This window comes from Emydura macquarii, unplaced genomic scaffold, assembly GCF_026122565.2.
Source record: "Emydura macquarii macquarii isolate MOO-44397 ecotype Brisbane River unplaced genomic scaffold, CSIRO-AGI_Emac_v2 contig_719, whole genome shotgun sequence".
NCBI classification, from domain to species: Eukaryota; Metazoa; Chordata; order Testudines; family Chelidae; genus Emydura; species Emydura macquarii.
In genome coordinates this window covers 680,651-698,939 of record NW_027130856.1, presented here as the reverse complement: position 1 = coordinate 698,939, position 18,289 = coordinate 680,651, and the positions used below count along the sequence as shown (strand labels likewise).

The window sequence follows — 18,289 nt, the reverse complement described above, 5'->3', positions numbered from 1 at the left end:
ATGGCCATCACTGATTTGAGTGTTGGGACTTCAGGCATACTGTGATAGAGGACATGCTGTTCAAAGGAATGGAGCTTTTCAACTAAAGGACATATTAAATGTTTGATTCCTTCAAGGAGTCAAGGGCTACATTACTGTCCCTGGAAATTTACACACTGGCTCCGCATAGAAAACCTTATTAACATCAACCCCAACACAGGTAGAGGATGCCTTCTTGTTCCTGGGGCCAATATCTGGAATACTAGCAAAAGAAGAAACCTTAGATACTCTAGGGCAGTGTTTCTCAACCTTTTTGATACTAGGGACTGATTTGCTGCCTTCCTAAACTGTGTCAGGGAGATCTCAGGGACTGGAACTGGTCCACGGACCAGTTGTTGAGAAACACTATTCTAGGGGATGCTTATCTTCCCCCTCCTTAACTAAGCTGACTCCCACTTAACGGCAGCAAATCTGACCAGAGTGTCAAGCCATAACAGAGCTGATCTGAAGTCTTCCCCTACCTTTGGGAACTGTCTTTACCCATTTCAGTGGGCCTGTGTGGCCATCACAGCCGACAAATGGGCATTGGACATCCTTGCCCCAGGCTACCATATACAGTTTCATTCAGTCCCCTTCCCCATCCCTTTTCACAAGAGCATGTTACAAACAGAAGTGGCTTTGTTGCTTTGTCTGGGAGCCATAGAAGTAGTATTGCAGAAGTACAGGGGAAGAGGCTTCTATTCCTGATAATTCTTTATCTGGAAGAAAAAGAAAAAAAATGGAAGGTGCGAGGTGAGGGGGTCTATTTCCTCTCCTAGACCCGATGAGACTAAAGAAATACATATGCTGCAGGGTACATATTTCCACATAGCCATCCTTCTGGCCCACAGGAAGTACCTAAGTTCACAGTGAGGCTCAATCATTACCTGTACAAGGTACTGCCATTTGGACTGTCCACAGTACCAACAGTCTTCATGAAATGCTTAGCAATAGTAGCTGCACACCTCAGAAGAAAGGGCATTCACATCTATCCTTACCTAGATGATTGGCTGATCAATGGCAGATCCCAGCAGGAGGCAGCAGCAAGCCTAGAATATGTCTTTTTTTTCTTAGCTGGGCCTCCTTGTGATTTATGATAAATCTTATTCCATTGCAGGTGATAGAGCTCATAGGAGCCCTGATAGACTCCAGGTCGCTGAGAACATATCTTCCCAAAAACAGGTTCCTGCTGATGCAGTTGCTAGTATGAAGGATAGAATCAAATCAGACTACAATGGTATAGATGTGTCTGGGGCTGCTAGGGCATATATGGTAGTGTATAAACACGTGATGCCACTTGCCAGACTTCATCTGCAACCACTCCATCTCTGGCTCAGGTCGATCCATTCTTCAGCCAAACACTAGATGAACTAGCAGTTGGTGGTCCCACCTAACATTGTCATAGAACTGAGTTGATGGAAGGAACCCAGAAACGTGCATGGAGTAGTACTGTTTACCACTCCCACCCTTTCCCTGACAATGACTTTAATCATGGATGCATCAGGTACAGATTAGCAAGGCTCCTTGGACCATCTACAAATACAAATATGGGCTTCCACACCAACATCCTGGAGCTCAGAGCCATCAGGCTAGCCTGCCTGGTCTTCTTACCTGTTCCAAACTCCACAGAGCGATCCTGACGGACAACATCTTCATAATGCATTATGTAAACCAGGGGTGGGGAACCTTTTTTATGTCAAGGGCCTGATGGTGGCCCTGGCGGCGGGGGAGAATTCGGCGGCGGCGCGGTTTCATGGCGGAGGTGGGGTTCCGCGGGGGGCAGTGCCCGCCGCTGAAGTCCCCCCGCCGCTGAAAAGGGGCAATCGGCAGCAGGGTTTCGGCGGCGGCCACTGCCAGCCCCCCTTCCCCCCAGAATCCCGCCGCCGCCGTGAAACCACGCCGCCGCCGAATCCCATCCCATCCCATCCCCCCCGCCGCCAGGTCCAGATCAAATGATTTTGCGGGCCTTATACGGCCCGCCGCGGGCCGGACTAAATCATTTTGCGGGCCATATACGGCCCTCGGGCCGGACGTTCCCCACCCCGATTAAAGGTGCATGCTCATCTCCCTTTTTCCTTGAAGACATCATGCTCTGGATGCGGTTCCTCACCAACAGAAGATAACCTCAATGACTCTTCACCTTCTCAGTCTCAGCAACTAGCAGGTGAACTTTCTGGGCAGACAGTTGGTCACCCACTCATGAATAGTTGCTAAGGAAAGCTATCATATTCCTTCATTGGGGGACCCTGGTGATAGACTGTTTGTTTGTTGCCAGAATCAACACCAAATGCCAGAACTTTTGTTCCAAGAAGGGTCATGAGTCCCAGATTGTTACTGGATGCCTTCCATTCTTTTGCAGGGGTTCCAAGATCTCGTACACCTTTGCCCCAATTCCCCTTTTGCTTTCCAAAATCAAAAGACAAAGCTATGATTGTTCTTGCAGCTAATACTGATTGAGGCAGTTTTGGCTGACATCTACAACAAGTGTCCGTCCAGCTCCCAAACTGTTCAGACATGATCATAGCAATAGAGCCCAACACTCCATCAAAATCCAAAGTTGCTGTGCTTGATGGCATGGCAGGTGACTGGTGGAGTTCCATGGTACAGATTGCTCCCTGAAGGTCCAAGAAATACTGATACAAAGCAGAAAAACATCTACCAGAAAAACACAATAATCTAAATGGAAGAGATTCTCAAAATTGGGTAACCCAACATGGGCTGAACCTGGCAAAGGCCTCCATACTGAACTTGAGCTGAACAAAATGCCAGTTTTCTTAAGGTCCATCTTGCAGCAGTCTCCACTTCCGATCTGCCTGTACCGTAGTTCTTGGTTCTTTCTCATTCCACGGTGTTGAAATTTCCTAATTGTGTACTACACACTTACCCTACCAGTTGAAATCCTCCTACTGCCTAAGTCTTCAGTTTAGTCCTTCTGAGACTGGTGCAGCTTCCATTTGAGCCTCTGATTGCTCCCTATACAATTGCACTTGAAAAAAAGGTCTTCCTAGTGGCTATTTCAGCCAGAAGAGTGTGTGTGCTTCTCTTATGGCATAACACCCGCTATATGACCTTATACAGACAAGATGGTGCTGGGACCTCACCTGAAGTTTATTCCTAAGGTGATCTTAGTATTTTATCTAAACCATTCAATCAACCAGTATGTCTTCTTTCGAAAGCCACACTTTGCATCGGGAGAAAAAGAAATTGCACGTGTTAGATGTATCCAGGCCTTTGCTTTATTACATTGACAGGCCCAAATTGTTCTTCGTTGCCTTGCTATTTATCATACCATTATCATACTAAATGTCAAAATAGTATCAATACCACATTGTTCCTCCAGTTAAATGTTTACCGTTCTTCAATTTTGTACTTTTAAGTTTCCAACAGCAACGTTAACTTGGATTGTTTGTGTATCTTCCTGTGTTTTCATGATATACATTGGGACATAAAGTAATGTATTAACTGGCGAGTAACAAGAAAAACAGAAATAAAAAATCCTACCGACATAAAGCAGAGTTAACTACTGTTTGGAACCCTGGCTTTGGATTTCTTGTCTTTTTTGTGATTTTTAGCTGTGCATCTTTCATAGAATTATAGAAATGTAGGATTGGAAGGAACCTTGATAGGTTATCTAGTCCAACCACTTGCATTGAGGCAGGACTAAATATTATCTAGACCATCCCTGATAGATGTTTGTATAACCTGTTCTTAAAAACCTCCAGTGATGGAGATTCTACAGTCTCCTTAGTAATTTGTTCCAGTGTTTAACTACCCTTGAAGTTAGGAAGTTTTTCCTAATGTCCAACCTAAATCTTCTTTGCTGCAATTTAAGCCCATTATTTCTTGTCCTGTCCTCCGTGGATAAGGAGAACAATTTATAACCCTCTTCATTATAACAACTTTTTATGTACTTGAACCCTGTTACCATGTTCCCCCCATCAGTCTTCCATTCTCCAAACTAAACAAACCCAGTTTTTTCAGTCATTCTTCATATATCATGTTCTTCTAGACCTTTAATCATTTTTTTGCTCTCTTGGAATTTCTCCAATTTGTTCATCTTTCTTGAAATGTGGTGCCCAGAACTGGACACAATACTCCTGTTGAGGCCTTATCAGTGCTGAATAGAGTAGGAGAATTACTTTTTATGTCTTGCTTACAGCACTCCTGCTAATATATCCCCAAATTATGTTTGTTTTGCAGCAATATTATATTGTTGAATCCTATTAATTAGTGATCAACTATAATTCCCAGATCCTTTTCTGCAAAATTTATTCTAGCCTGTCATTTCCATTTTCTATTTGTGCAATTGATTATTCCTTCCTAAGTGTAGTATTTTGCATTTGTCCATATTGAATTTTATCCTATATATTTCAGACCATTTCTCCAGTTTATCAAGATGCCTGCTTTGAGCAGGGGGTCCTGCCCTCCCCAGGTCCCTTCCAACCCAAATCTTCTATGGTTTTGAATTCTAATCCTGTTCTCCAAAGCACTTGCAACCCATCCCAGCTTGATATTGTCCACAAACTTTATAAGTATACTATCTATGCCATTATCCAAATAAATTATGAAGATATTGAATAGAACTGGACTCAGGACAGATTCCCTGCCGGACCCCACTTGGCCCTTCCAGCTTGATTGTGAAACATTAATAACTACTCCCCGAATATGGTTCTCCAACCAGTTATGCAAACACCTTTTAGTAGGTTCATCTAGGCTATATTTCTCTAGTTTGTTTATAAGAAGGTCATGTGAGACAGTATCAAAAGCCATACTGAAGTTGAGCTATATCACGCCTACTGCTTCCTTCCTGTCCACAAGGCTTGTTACCCGGTCAAAGGAGAATATTAGGTTGGGTTAATATTATTTGTTCTTGACAAATCCATGTTGACTCTTACTACCACCTTATTTTCTTCTATGTGCTTACAAATTGATCGTATCAAGGTATCTAGGTATCAAAGTTTAGCTAGCTGGTCTATAATTCCCTGGGCTGTCCTTATTACCATTTTATCGATAAGTACTATATTTGCCCTTTTCCAATCCTCTGGGATCCCTCCCATCTTCCACAAGTTCTCAGAGATAATCCCAAATGGCTCAGAGATCTCTTCAGCCAATTTATTACATATTCTAGGATGTGTTTCATCAGACCCTGCCAACTTGAAGACGTCTAACATGTCTAAGTAATTCTTAACTTAGTTCTTTTCCTATTTGAGCCTCAGATCCTACCACTTTTACATTAACATTCACTGTTATTTGTCCAATGACTTAACCTTTTTGTGAAAACTGAAACAAAAAAGGCATTTAACAATTCAACCATTGCTATGTTTTCTAGTATTGTCTTTCCCTTCTCATTGAGTAAAAGGTCTATCCTGTTCTTGGCCTTTCTCTTTCTTCTAATGTAGCATGAGCAGGTTTATTTGGCCAAGCAAAGTGAAATCTAAGGACTTGTCTTCACTGCAGTATTAGGTGCACGTATAACTGAAGTGTTGCCCCTAATCTGACTCGTATCTGCACAAATTTCTAGTTTGAGTTAGGCGGTGGCATACCGTGGGTCTCTGGCGCCCGGAGGCCAAGCCTACATTTGCGCCTCCCCCCAGGCCTCACGTGGCCCCTCCCCACGAAGGGCAGGAGGGGTCCCTGGCTCCCACCAGAGGGTGCCATCCCCCAGCTGCTGTGGGGTGTGTGTCTGTACCTGTGAGGGGAGAGGGGGATGACACGCAGCTCTACCTCCTCCTTCACAGGGAACTTTCTGGCACCCCTTACCTGCTTCATGGAGCCCACCTCTCCCGCCTGGCACTGGCTCGGGCAGGGCGGCCTCACCCCATTGCCAGAGGGTAGTGGGGGGGAAGCTCTTTCTGGTCAGCCACAGCTCCCCACCCCACCTGCCCCTGGGCTCCGTTCAACTGCCCCTCAGAGCCTCTTGTGCTCCCCATCCCCTGCGCGTTGTGAAGGGCTGGCCCAGCTCCCTACCCCACTAGGATGGCACACAGGGGCCTGGCCCCCTCTCACCTCCCCCTTAGTACGCCACTGAAGTTAAGTGGAGCTTTAAACTCAAGCTGACTGGCCTATTGGAAGTGGGTTGAAGCTTTAATGCTACTGACACTCTAGCTAGTAATGTAGTGGGATGGAAATACGGGCTACAGCTTGAATTAGCACAGTTTATCAGATGCTGATCCAGTAACTCTAATTTGAGTGATTTATAGTGTGGTCACTGTTAATTGAGCTAGGCTTTCTTGAATGACAGCAGCTACACAGTGAAACACTGGAGTTAGTGGTAGGATTAGTGTCTGATGATTAAGGCTATGTCTACACTGATGGCGGCAAAGTCGCTGCTGTCAGATTGACTTATCTGGATTGACTGAGCGGTCAGTGAAGACCCGCTCAGTCGATCCAGAAGTCGATGCTGTTAATCCACCCCCGCAAGTTGCGCAGTGTGGTGAAGACAGCACACAGAAGAGAAGCACAGCAGTCGATGGGAGTTGCACAAGTTTTTTGCATAGTTTGTGTAACTCCCGTTGACTGCTGCCGAATTGCCACGGTAAGTGTAGACCAAGCCTTAGCTTAGTTGGAGTCTAGTAACGTGCTATTGCAATGAAAACAAGCCTTCACACTTTGTGGCATTTCTTTGTCTTTCTAATGTAATATCTTTGGATGGCTGCATTCCATCAATTCCAGAATTTCTGAATATGTTTTAGGCATCTGTGGACACAATCCTATTAATTTTTTGGAGCAAATCAGAACACTGGAAAAACCCCTCAGACTGCCTGGTGCCACAGGTCATGGAATCTTCTACCTTCTGCTGCTGCTTACACATCATAGATAGTAAGTTAACTTGTTGCTTGGAGAGAGTGTGTCCTGGACTTTTAACAGAAATAAGAGATCCTTCCAGGGAGGATTTGAAGGGGGAAGTGGGGACCTAGGGTACTCAATATCCTAAACATTATTTTAAATAACTTCTTGAAACATTTAATATTTTATTAAGAATGGGCTCAATCCTGCTTTAATTGATTTCTATTGGAGTTTAGTCGCTAACTTCAGTGGGACACGGTTGAAGCTTCATTAGTTATTGTACTAAAGTATGAACCAGATTGCTAAAATGTGAAGCTGATACAGCACTTTTCAATGCAAAGCAAGCATCATTGTATTTTGGGATATATAGATGTGATTAGACAACTCTCAACATTAGGTTTATTAAGGAAGTTATGCATTAAGAAACATTTGATGCACCTTCTCATTTTAAGAAGTCCGTTTAAGTCATCAGTTTGTTAATATATTTTTAGTGGTTACAGTTTAGTAGAGAAATCTTTGATCTGAAACATAATTTAGGTCACTTTTTAATTAATAGCTTTATTAAACTAGCAAATATTATTCTGTCAGTTGTACATTTAATTTGCAGTAAATTACATCCATTTAAGGATATCTGACATGCACTACTTTTATGATGTTTTAAATTAAAGTTATAGCCATAGTGTATATAGATGAAGGAATTTTTTTAAAGTACCTTAACTTCAACATTGACATAAAAATCTTAACTTGGACAAAACTGATGTAGATTTTTGTTTTGAGAGATGAGGGAGGAGGTTGAAGCAAGAAAACACCTTGTTACCTTTTTCACTAGCATCTCTTGTGATGCTGTTTAACAAACTTTTTTCCTTTTTGCAACTTGACCATAATTGAAGGTAGTACATGTCTGATAACTGACTGTTTTGTTTGGGAGGAAAATGCATTTGATTTTAATATATAAGAAATATAAAGTTGTTTTAAGGGCGATTTTAACGTAGGTCACCACTTATATAGTTGCTAAATTTTCATGGTCTCTTGAACACAGTGAGCAGTATCTTTATTTGCCCCAGTGTTCATCCAAGGCCTTATTCAAAGACCATGGAAGTCTGCAAAAGGGCTCCCATCATGGTTCAATTTATGCAGCACCAAGTTATTTTCTTTTTTCTAAATAGTTGGAGGAGGCAGTGGGTTACCATGCAGTTAGCCCTAATAATGTGTTTAACCACCAAAAAGTAATTTAGATAATACGTATTTCGCATCCATAAAAGAGGGACAGGAAAGTCCAAGAGCCAGTCTCTCACTATGAATTACAGGTTTAAAGTGGTTAAAAATTCCACTATTTGACAAAGATTCAGTAGTTTATATGAAGGGAGTGTTTGTGTCAGTCCAGTACTTTGTGAATAGGTAAGTGTCTGTCTATATATATATATATATATATATATATATATATACATATATATATATATTAAAACACTTGTGGCAGTGTGAACAGAAGGGCGAATGACTGACTATTCATGGAAACTGTATTATCTTATCCCTAGAAGTGCACTTTCCAGATTAGAGTTGAGACATACTGGCAGAGCAGTATCAGAGAAATTTGATACCATGGCCTATGATCTACCTCTTTGGTGATTAAATAAATGACCTGATATTTTTTCAGACCAGCTGAGCATCCACAACTCCTGTGGAAGTCAGTGGGAACAGTAGGTGCTTGGCATCTATGAAAATGAGTCCTAAATCTTCAGTATACAGTATTTTCTACAAGTGCTAAGATCGCTTTGAGAAAAGGGCAGGGGGAAACAACTGGAAATTAAAGATTTATACATACCAGACCCAGTGGTCTAGGTTTTATATTGCATGGTATGTAAAGTAGTTCATTGTTTGGAGACATATGCTTTCACCTACATGTTATTTTGAGTGTCCCAAGATATGATAGATTCTTTACAGATACTGCTAAGCTGATATAGTAAGATACTAAAGCCAGGATCTCTGCCCCAAAAAGTTTACAGGCTAAACTCACATGTGACGTAAGATGTATGGGTTATAAATGTATGGGTTAGGACAGAAGTTGTAATAATATTGCTCAGCTACTCGGTTAAGATATTTATTCATCTTTGTTACATCATTTTATATATTCATCTCTTTATTTTATACTATAGAAAACTCACTACTTATAGGCAATACTACAAAAGTGAGTGTTTAGGAAGGATTTCATTGAGTAGATGGTGACTTGGTTAGCAGGCCTTAGAGTGGTGCTACTTGCACAGGGTCAGCATGTAAAGACATGGAGACCAAAGCAGAAGGAAACGGGATGTGAAGGCTGATGTTGTTAGTGGTTAGCTTGGGTGATGTGAGAATCTGATAGATGAGGTCAAAGAGGCAGATGAGGGCTGAGTAATAATGGCAGGACCTTAAGGGTGAAGTTTCTTTAGCCCCTGTGTTAACTAAAGGTCCTTTATGCTTCCTCAGTTGCCCTGATTAGTGGATTCTTGTGGAACTGTGGAGCAGCTGAACTCCTTAAGAGAAGAAGCTTTTTCTTGAAATGGTAATGTAGCTAAACGTTTTTTCTTAGAAATCTTGCAGCATGCTAATGAGGGTCAATATGTCTCATATTTCTCAACGTTTCATCTGTCTTCTCCCATGTCCTATCTCTCCTTGCAGAATATCTGTAGTCTTTATGATCTTCACCTTTTCCACCTTTGGTGGTAAAGATTCCTTGGAACTATAAAGGGATAAAAATGTTCTTTTTCTGTTTGATACCTTAGGGGAAAAAATGGGGGGTTGGAATGGGTTTCCTATGAAGGTAAACTTCAGCTACAAGGCTATGCTATGAGGTACAAAAAGTTCAGATGTGTGAATACTTCAGCTTGATTAGTCCCTAAAGAAGTTCCCACAAACGTCTCTAAATTAAAAGTCAACCAGTGGAATGTGCTAGTTTGAAAATATTAATTGGACTCTTCAGTGGACTAAGAATTCTCAGCTACTATTCTCAAAGCAGGTTAGTTAATGTGGTTACATCTAAAGCCCCTCTGGCATGAGCCAAGAAATTAAATAACTTAAACAAAACAAAAAATACTGATCAGATATCCCCAAAATTATGCAAAAGTCTTCAGTATTCTGCTGTTAAGAGAGAATGTTTAAAGGCAAAAGCAGGAGACTTTCAAGGCATCTGGTTCCATTTACAGCTCTTCCATTAATTTGGCCTTTGAGCTTAAGAAGATCATTATCTCTGCCTCAGTGTATCTATTTGTAAAATGGGTAGGCACTATAGAAAACTGTATTTTTTATAACACTATTTACTTAACAACGTTTCAGTTATTCTTTTATTTTCCATAGTTTCCTGCTGAGTCAAGAGGGTCGCACATTTTTCCTTGCTACTGAGCTGATTTTCATGTCATACCTCATCTGTTTACTGTTTAATCTGAGTGGAAATTTCAGAAATGTTCTACTAGTTCCTGTTGACAGTGCCAGTGTATAGGCTCTTCGGGCTACTAGTCCTCCATGGGAAGCCAATATTGGTCTGTAGGCAGACTCTAAGAAAGTCCACTGGAACCCAACTACTTACTAGGTAGAAACTTCCTCAGAAAGGTAAAGGAAGCAATGTATCTTATAGTTACAACTTCCAAAAGAGGAGACTACCACTTTCAGTCCAGATTTTATCCACCGAAGGCCAACTCTCCTCTATCTAGGAAATCTTCTTTGGCAATTTCCTTTGCTGAATAGGTTTGGAGACCTACATCCATGTCCCTAGTCATTCAGCACACTTTAATTATCTGAGGTTCCATAATGAACAAGACAGAATATCTGTCAAATTTTCCTGTCTCCACATGAAATATCAATCTAGTGCTTCAAATACTATTTGTAGGCATGCCTTTCTACATTCTGGAAATCAGGGTCAGATTCCTCAAAACAGTAGCACCCTTTAGAAAAACAATTTAAGTGGGAATCCTGTGTATCAAGCAACCTATTTTTTAGTTTTCCCTGGCAAACAATGTCCTAAAACAATTGCCAGATTTAATACTTCCCTATCTTAAAATCTATCTATCAATTCATATTAATCAAGGTACTTCTTTCTTCTAACTAAGAAATGCAAAAAAAGTCCATTTATACTCACTAAAGTGTGAATAACTCAGCAGAACAGCAATTTTTACAAATCAAATTCTCTAAAGTTTACAGGGGCCACAGGACAAGGGGAAAAAGATACCTTCTTAGGCCACATCACCATTTCCTGGTTGATTAAGCTTGTCATAGAAAGGCATATCTGTGTCCCAATCAGCCAACTTTAGTTCATGGAAAGAGAGCATTTTAGGATAAGATACTTGGGGTAGTGCCAGAATAATCTCTTCATTCAAAAAAGTACAAAATATAGGTCTCCCTTGAGGAAGCCACTTCAGCAAAAGGCTGGCTTTCCTTGTAAATGTTTCCAATCTCATTCCTCTTTCCTTTTCTCTTACTGCATCTGGCTCAGTCTTCCCAGTGCCTCCAGACTAGATGAATGAGAGAAGGATCATTTTCCCCCTCTTGTCTGTTGGTTGGTTTTACAATATCTATCAATCCGTAGGGGGCCTCTGTTCTTTTCTTACATCTGTATTTGCAGCATGTACTTCTGCTTCTTCGGAGAGCTATAATTCTAGGATTATTCATCTTTGAAAGTTGTTTCCTGGAGGTTTGTGACACATGCCTGGCCATTTATAACAAGAGGATTTGGTGCCAAGATAAGTTAGTAGGCATGTGTTTGTGAAGTTGGTGGGTGGACCTCATTAAATAAAGCTTCTAGATTGGTGAACATGCTTGTATGGTGTGTAAAATTAATTTAAAAGTAGGACAGAACCTTTCAATATTGATCCCTGGAAATAGAGGGATCATAATGGAAACCCTTATTAATATAATTACAATAAGTAGCTATGAAAGTAGAAATTAAATTACATTAGTACAGTCTTTACGAAGTAGGGTTTTTTTGTCTTCAAAATTGCATCATAATGCTTCTGAATATAACATTACATAATCCTTTTTATAAAGAGAAAGGACATTTTCTTTTTATGCAGGAATAGAGTTGCCTTTTGTAGTCAAATATCCTTATGTAAATGAATGCACTCCACCATGTAACCACTAGATGTCACAAGTACTACAGGAGCCTGAGAGGTGACTAAGGGCCTGGTGGAAATTCAACAACATATCACAGGACTTCACATATTTCAATGTTTCCACATGGTAGATGCCAGAAGAATCTGATACAGTGTGATATATAGAAGCAAGGTACAACTGGAATAATGAAATTTCAAAAATAAGCCCTTTTTAAAGGCTGGTTGTAACAGTCCTGCTGGGTATTGTAAATGCCTCAGGTGCACTTGATACTGCTGTTACGTTCCTGGCTTTTGGTTCTAATTTTTATGGAAAGATGGATTGAACTTCAATTTAAGAATATTCGGTAATCCCTCTCAGGACATACTGTAACAGCTGGTATTTCTGTGTTGCACAAATTGATTCCATACAGCAGTCAGCAATACTTATGGCTGGATTCTGACAAAAACTTCCAAAGCATTTTAAATAAATTGAGCCAAAGAAAATAGCATAATCAATGCAAAAATGTAGCTTAATTTGCAAGTTTGGGGAAAAAAATCCCTATTTCACTCCAACAAAATATTAAGCATTTTACTGGTAAGGATTTCATCAGGTCATTTATTTTTCATTAATATATATATAGGTTCTGGAGGGAATAACTTTATGCTATATATGCATTTCTTAAATAATAAGGGAGTTTAAATTTTTTAATATTGAACGATTTACCATGAAATAAAGAAAATGAGGAATAACATCCAGACTTTTTAATATATTGAGGGCGTGTAGACCAACAGAATTTTCATCTTTACTTGAGGAATTTTCTTGAGGTACCTGCAGTTTTAATTAGTAATAATGCAGTGCATTTGTTGATGAAAATGCCTTTGTAATGTTTACTACGCTCATTTTTTACATGGGAAAAATAAAGTTGCACATAAATCAGAGGTATGTAATTGATAATGATTTGAGCTATTGCTGCATTTTTAACAAGTTTAATAAGGTAATGGAAACTAAAAATCCTGTTCTGTATCAGATGGCTGACATCCTTCAGATAAGAATAGTCATACGCTGTTTGGGGGATCATAAGTTTCCTTTATGAAACTTATGTATAAAAAAGTAAAAATCGAATCTCTGCTTTTTCTTAATTTGTGGAACGTGTCCTTGGCGTGTTATTTTTTCCCCCCTAAACTGAAGTTTGGCTTCAGTTGCATATAGATGTTTTGTAACTTTAGCATCATAAGGAAATCTTAGATTAGCACTCAAATCTGACTTTCTTTTCTAGGTTTCAAATTTTGTATGTGTTTGGTAAGAATTAATGGCGTTATCATTGACTTGAAAATAATGCCTTTGTTAAATATTAATACAATATATTTGTTTGGAAGTTGATGCATCTTTTAGTGAAAACTTATTTTTCTCTTTCCCACAGCTTCTTAAAATCAAATCTTCAATGTGCTGTCTAATTCAAGTAAAATATATGAAATATAAGATCTTTATTTTTTATATTCTTAAAAATCCACAGTATTTATAAAAAAGTAGATGTTTCTGCTGGTGCAGTAAAGCGTCTCAATCTTTACAATTTAAAACAAGTTCTCAAGGAGAGGTAACTTTACCCTGTATGTGTAATTTAAACAAACAAAAAAAATCACTCAATTCTGAAAATTAGCATATAAAACTTTACTTTGGGTGAACTTAAAGAAAACTTTTTAAAAGACATATTTTAATAACAAGTTCAGTTTGGAGCATATTGGCAATCCTGCCTTGTAACTAAAAATGGATTATAATTTACTAAACAAAATCTGACAAACAGTCCATGATAAATTATAATACTTGTTAAAGGGCTTTTTCATGTGTGGAGGACAAAATACTGAACAGTTTGCAATGATTAAGGCACCTGTGCTTTAAGCTTTCATAATGACCATTAATGTCACATAATACAAGTGTGTCCAGAATGTGCATCTTCGGTACCAGGACAACTTCAAAAGAGAACCATTCTGATTAAAAGTATGGATGTTTAAACAAAAACAAAAAAGCACCTTTCCTGTATATATTCTTATGAAACATTGGAGTCATTCTAATTTCTTACTTTAATAACATTTTATTTTCCAGAATCTAGAGAAAATATAATCTCAACTTCAAATCTCCCATCCCCACCTTTGTCTACTCCACTATGAGTTAACACTACCTACCAGTTAACATTTCAATTACATCACTTTCATAATGGATCTGTTTTTTCTGAAGGAACTGATCAGAACTAGACCAAAAGTTTGTAGCAGTTTAAATAAGCAGAAATTAAAAAAAAAAGAAAAAAAACATTATCATTATGACTTTCTAGTAGCAAATATACAAGCACAGATCCTCAGCTGGTGTAAATGGTCACTATGACCATTTATCCCAGTCGAAGACCTGCTCCACACAGTATTATTTGTACAATTTCACTTGAAGTTTTGGATCTATGTTCCAGGCAGTAAACACAGATCGTGTTTCAGATTCTTAATGAATTGAAGAGAGATGATGGAATCGGAAGTTAAGTGGAGGCTTTGTATAAATTAGTGTTAGAATAAATAGAGGTTCTTCTGGTAAAGTAGTCATAAACTTTGAGCAATTTAAAGTATTTACAGTTTTGGAAAAATAGCCCTTTTATTTCCAAAATATTTGACATTCTAGGGTTAAAATGTGTAATTTTAGTGAGGGAAATAAATGATTTTTACAGCAGCATAGGATTAAAGATTAGATTGAAGAAAACAAACTTGCTTCATCTGGGAAAAAATCTTAACAGTCTTAATATAAAAACAGCATACTCTTTTGTTTTAATTGAGCGTCAAATTAAATCAAAAGCTCATTTAGTAATAATGATTTGAGTTGGTCAGTAGCGGAGTATTTCAAAGAAACTGCTAGCCACTCAATAGATCAAGTTTAAAATTTTTTTGACTTACTTAAGCTGCAGTAATTTACAGTTTAACAGTGTTCTTTATTAAATTGTTTCTGTTCTTTCTAGGGGAATCTTGGAGATTGCATAAATCTTTGTAGAAAACTTGGCTTGACTTCAGCTGAACTGAAATTAACTGCTGTCTTCTGCTGTGGAGCACTATTCTAACGTTCCTGCGTGATAGTCTGCAGACTAAATCATGCCTGCTTTATCAACTGGATCTGGAAGTGACACAGGTACGCAAGTCTAGGAGGACGGACTATATGTTCCCCCCCTTGTCTAACTTGTGAAGTCTACAATGTTATCTACAGAATTTATCAAATAAGATAATTAATTACGGTCATCTAAATGAACACATTTTTAAGTTTAACCTCTTTTGTCTATAGTTAATGTAAATATACTAAACATCCCACTTAAAAAATAAAATCCTTTGAATAGATTGGGAATTTATTTTCAGTCACTGACTTCTTTTACGTTAATTTTTTTTAGAAAAAGAAATGAAATAATTTTACGTGGCCCATTGTGTGAAATAGTCTAGATCAGAGGTTTTCAACTGGGGGTACACGTACCCCTGGGGGTACTTCAGAGTACTGCAGGGGCTACGTGGGCAACTGCAGCCTGCCTCCCGGCTGGCAGCAGATACTAGGTGGATGGCTGCAGTCTGCCTCCTGGTTGTGTGCCGGACTGGGCAGGAGGCGGGCAGTTGCCTACCAAGGAGGCCTCCAGGCACCGGCCTGCGAGGGGGGGAGGCATCGGGCCATGACACACAGCGGGGAGGGGAGGCACAAGAGAGTCCCAGCCGGGTGCGCCCCTAATGCCGGGGTGTGAGGCCGCCCTGTCTGAGCCAGTGCCGGGCTGCAGGGCTGGAGCAGAAGAGCCAGGCGCCACGTGGCAGGTAAGTGCAGGGGGCGGGGGCGACGGGTAAGTTCAGGAGGGAGCAGCAGGTAAGTTCAAGGGGGTGGGCGGGTAAGTGTGGGGGTGGCGGAGACCAGCCAGAGCCAGGTGCTGCTCAGAGAGTAAGTGTGTGGGGGAGGGTGATAGGTGAGTGCAAGGGGCTTGGTGAGTAAGTGCGAAGGCCAGGGACAGCAGAGCCTGGGTAAGTCCAGGGGGCGGGCGGCAGGTAAGTTCAAAGGGCTTGGCGGGTAAGTACAGGAGCAGGGAGTGGCGGAGCCCAGCCAGAGCCGGAGGGCGGCAGAGTCCAGCAGGTAAGTGCAGGGGGGTTGGCGGGTAAGTGCAGGGGTAGGGGGCGGTGTGATAAACATTTACAGCTGATTTCACAGACTCTGATTAGCTCTACTCTTGGACTTCCTTACCTAAAGTAAGATAGAGTAGTCCAATATTAGTAATAATCAGGGACTGTGAAACCAGCCAATACAATGCAGAATATATGTGTATCCAAAGTTGTAATTAAGAGCTTTAAGAACTACTGTTTGGAATTCTGTCTTAACGTAAGTGTCAGTTCTGTTGTGATGTAAATTATGTATTTTAGATACATGAAGAAAATGTGTTAATTTTAGGCCATTATGCCTTTTATTGCATGGTAACATCAGGTAGAATGAAAACCATGAAGGGATACTTCAGGTGAAACCTTGAGACTGTAGGGTTGTAAGGTTGAAAACCCTTGATCTAGATTGTTATTTCTGAACACAAACTATTTAGTTTTGGTTTTTCTCTTAGAAAATAAAATAGTTTTTTCCTCCTCCTCCTATTCCACATAAAGGTTCAGTTTCTACCATTAAGTATACGCAGTGGAAATGCAGTTTTAAATATTTTTCCTAATGTACAAAATTTTTACCCTTTTCAGCAATTCTTAAGTATCTTGAATATAGACAGAGGCTTAAATTCCACCTTGCTGACACGTTTAGGAAGTAAAAATCAAATGTCCAGATACAATATGGGGAATAACTAATTAAGCAGCAGTGCTGCAGCAAAGGATCCAGGAGTTATAATGGATCCCAAATTGAATCTGAGTCAGCAGTGTGGTATTGTTGTGAAAAAGCCAAATGTTGTTCTGGGATGTATTAATAGGAGTGTTATATGTAAAACATGGGAGTTAATTGTTCCACTGTCCTTGGCACTGGTGAGGCTTTAGTTGGAGTATTGTGTCCAGTTTTGGGCATCACTCTTTAAAAAGATGTGAACATATTGGAGAGAGTCCAGAAGAAAGCAACAAAAATAAGAGATTTAGAGGAAATGATTTATGAGGAAAGGCTGCAAGAATTGGGCATGGTTAGTCGTGAGAAGAGAACACTGAGCGGGACGTAAGTCTCTGAATATGCAAAAGGTAGTTGTGAAGAGGACTATGATCAAGTATTCTCCACGTTGATGGCGAGTAGGACAAGAAGTAATTGGTTTTGTTTGTGGCAGGGGACATTAGGTTACAGATTATAAAAAAAAAACTTTTCAACTCTAAGGATATCTAAGCATTGGAGTAGTTTACTTAGGGTGATGTGAATCTTCCTCATCAGAGGCTCTTAAGAACAGGTTAGGCACATACCTGTCCAGTGTTTCATCTAGGTATATTTAATTGTGCTTCAGCATGGGGGATAGACTAGATAGACCTCTTGAGACCCCTTCCAGCTCTCTATTTCTTTGATCCTATGTAGTAATAATATTTATATAGTAGGTTCAAAAGTGAATGAATACTGACTAATCTTCATAGCAGCCCTGTGCAGTAAATAAGTATTTTTATCCCCATTTTAGCGTAGAGGAAACTGAAGCAGCAAAGTAAAGTGAGTAATTTTGCCCAAGGACACGCAATAAATCAGTGACAGCCAGAATTAGAACTCTGGAATTCCTGCCTCGTACCCTTGTGCTCTTTCCTCCACATAACTGTTTAATACACAATAAGAAAAGGGAGGATTTGAAAAGGGGGGATTCCAAAATTTATGAGGTGTCGTCTTTGGTTACAAATCTAACTAGATTATATGGAGCAGTGATAGTTAATCTGGATTGGTAGTAAAAAAACTTTCTCCAAAATAAATTAAAATTAACCCTTTCCTTCCTTCCTTCCTTTGGCTCTTCCTGCTCTTGCCGAATTTCAGGAATTGGTTTCCCTCCCTCCCCTAATCTACCACATTCCACTAGCGTGACAGCTGGGGCCAGCTAGTTTGCTCATGTTGATCTCTAGACTTGAATTCGCGAGGACTAGTTATGGAGTGTCTGTTGTGGAGGGTTTTCTGCTTTGATGCTTTCTTGCTTTTGTCCACCCACCTTTGCTGACCTTCAGAGCACCACTTAAGGCTTATTTATTGGTATTTGGCCAAATATTTTCTAGACTTCAGCGTATTTCAGGTAGTGAGCAGAGATGGGTAGCAGAGTGATGGGTGACCATTGGTATCTGCTATAAACAGTATGGCTTATTTTATTACCTTAAATAAGGTAAATGTATCTAGAGGTGATGGTGAGGGGGACATAATGAATCTGTGACTAAATAAAATGGGTTGGAAAAAGGTGCAAAAAATTAATTCCTCAATATTAAAATGTGTGGCTTTTTCTAAAGTACAT

At 39.9% G+C, this 18,289-nt stretch overlaps 1 protein-coding gene across 1 annotated transcript in view; it reads left to right on the top strand.

The window, feature by feature from the left end:
• MPP7 (MAGUK p55 scaffold protein 7) overlaps nt 1-18,289 on the top strand; it is a 281,426-nt gene that overhangs the window by 55,025 nt on the left and 208,112 nt on the right. Inside the window, exon 2 of the mRNA XM_067542555.1 lies at nt 14,852-15,018. Within this exon, the coding sequence (XP_067398656.1) occupies nt 14,982-15,018 (37 nt within the window). The 5' untranslated portion in view covers nt 14,852-14,981. The remainder of the gene's footprint in view (nt 1-14,851; nt 15,019-18,289) is intronic.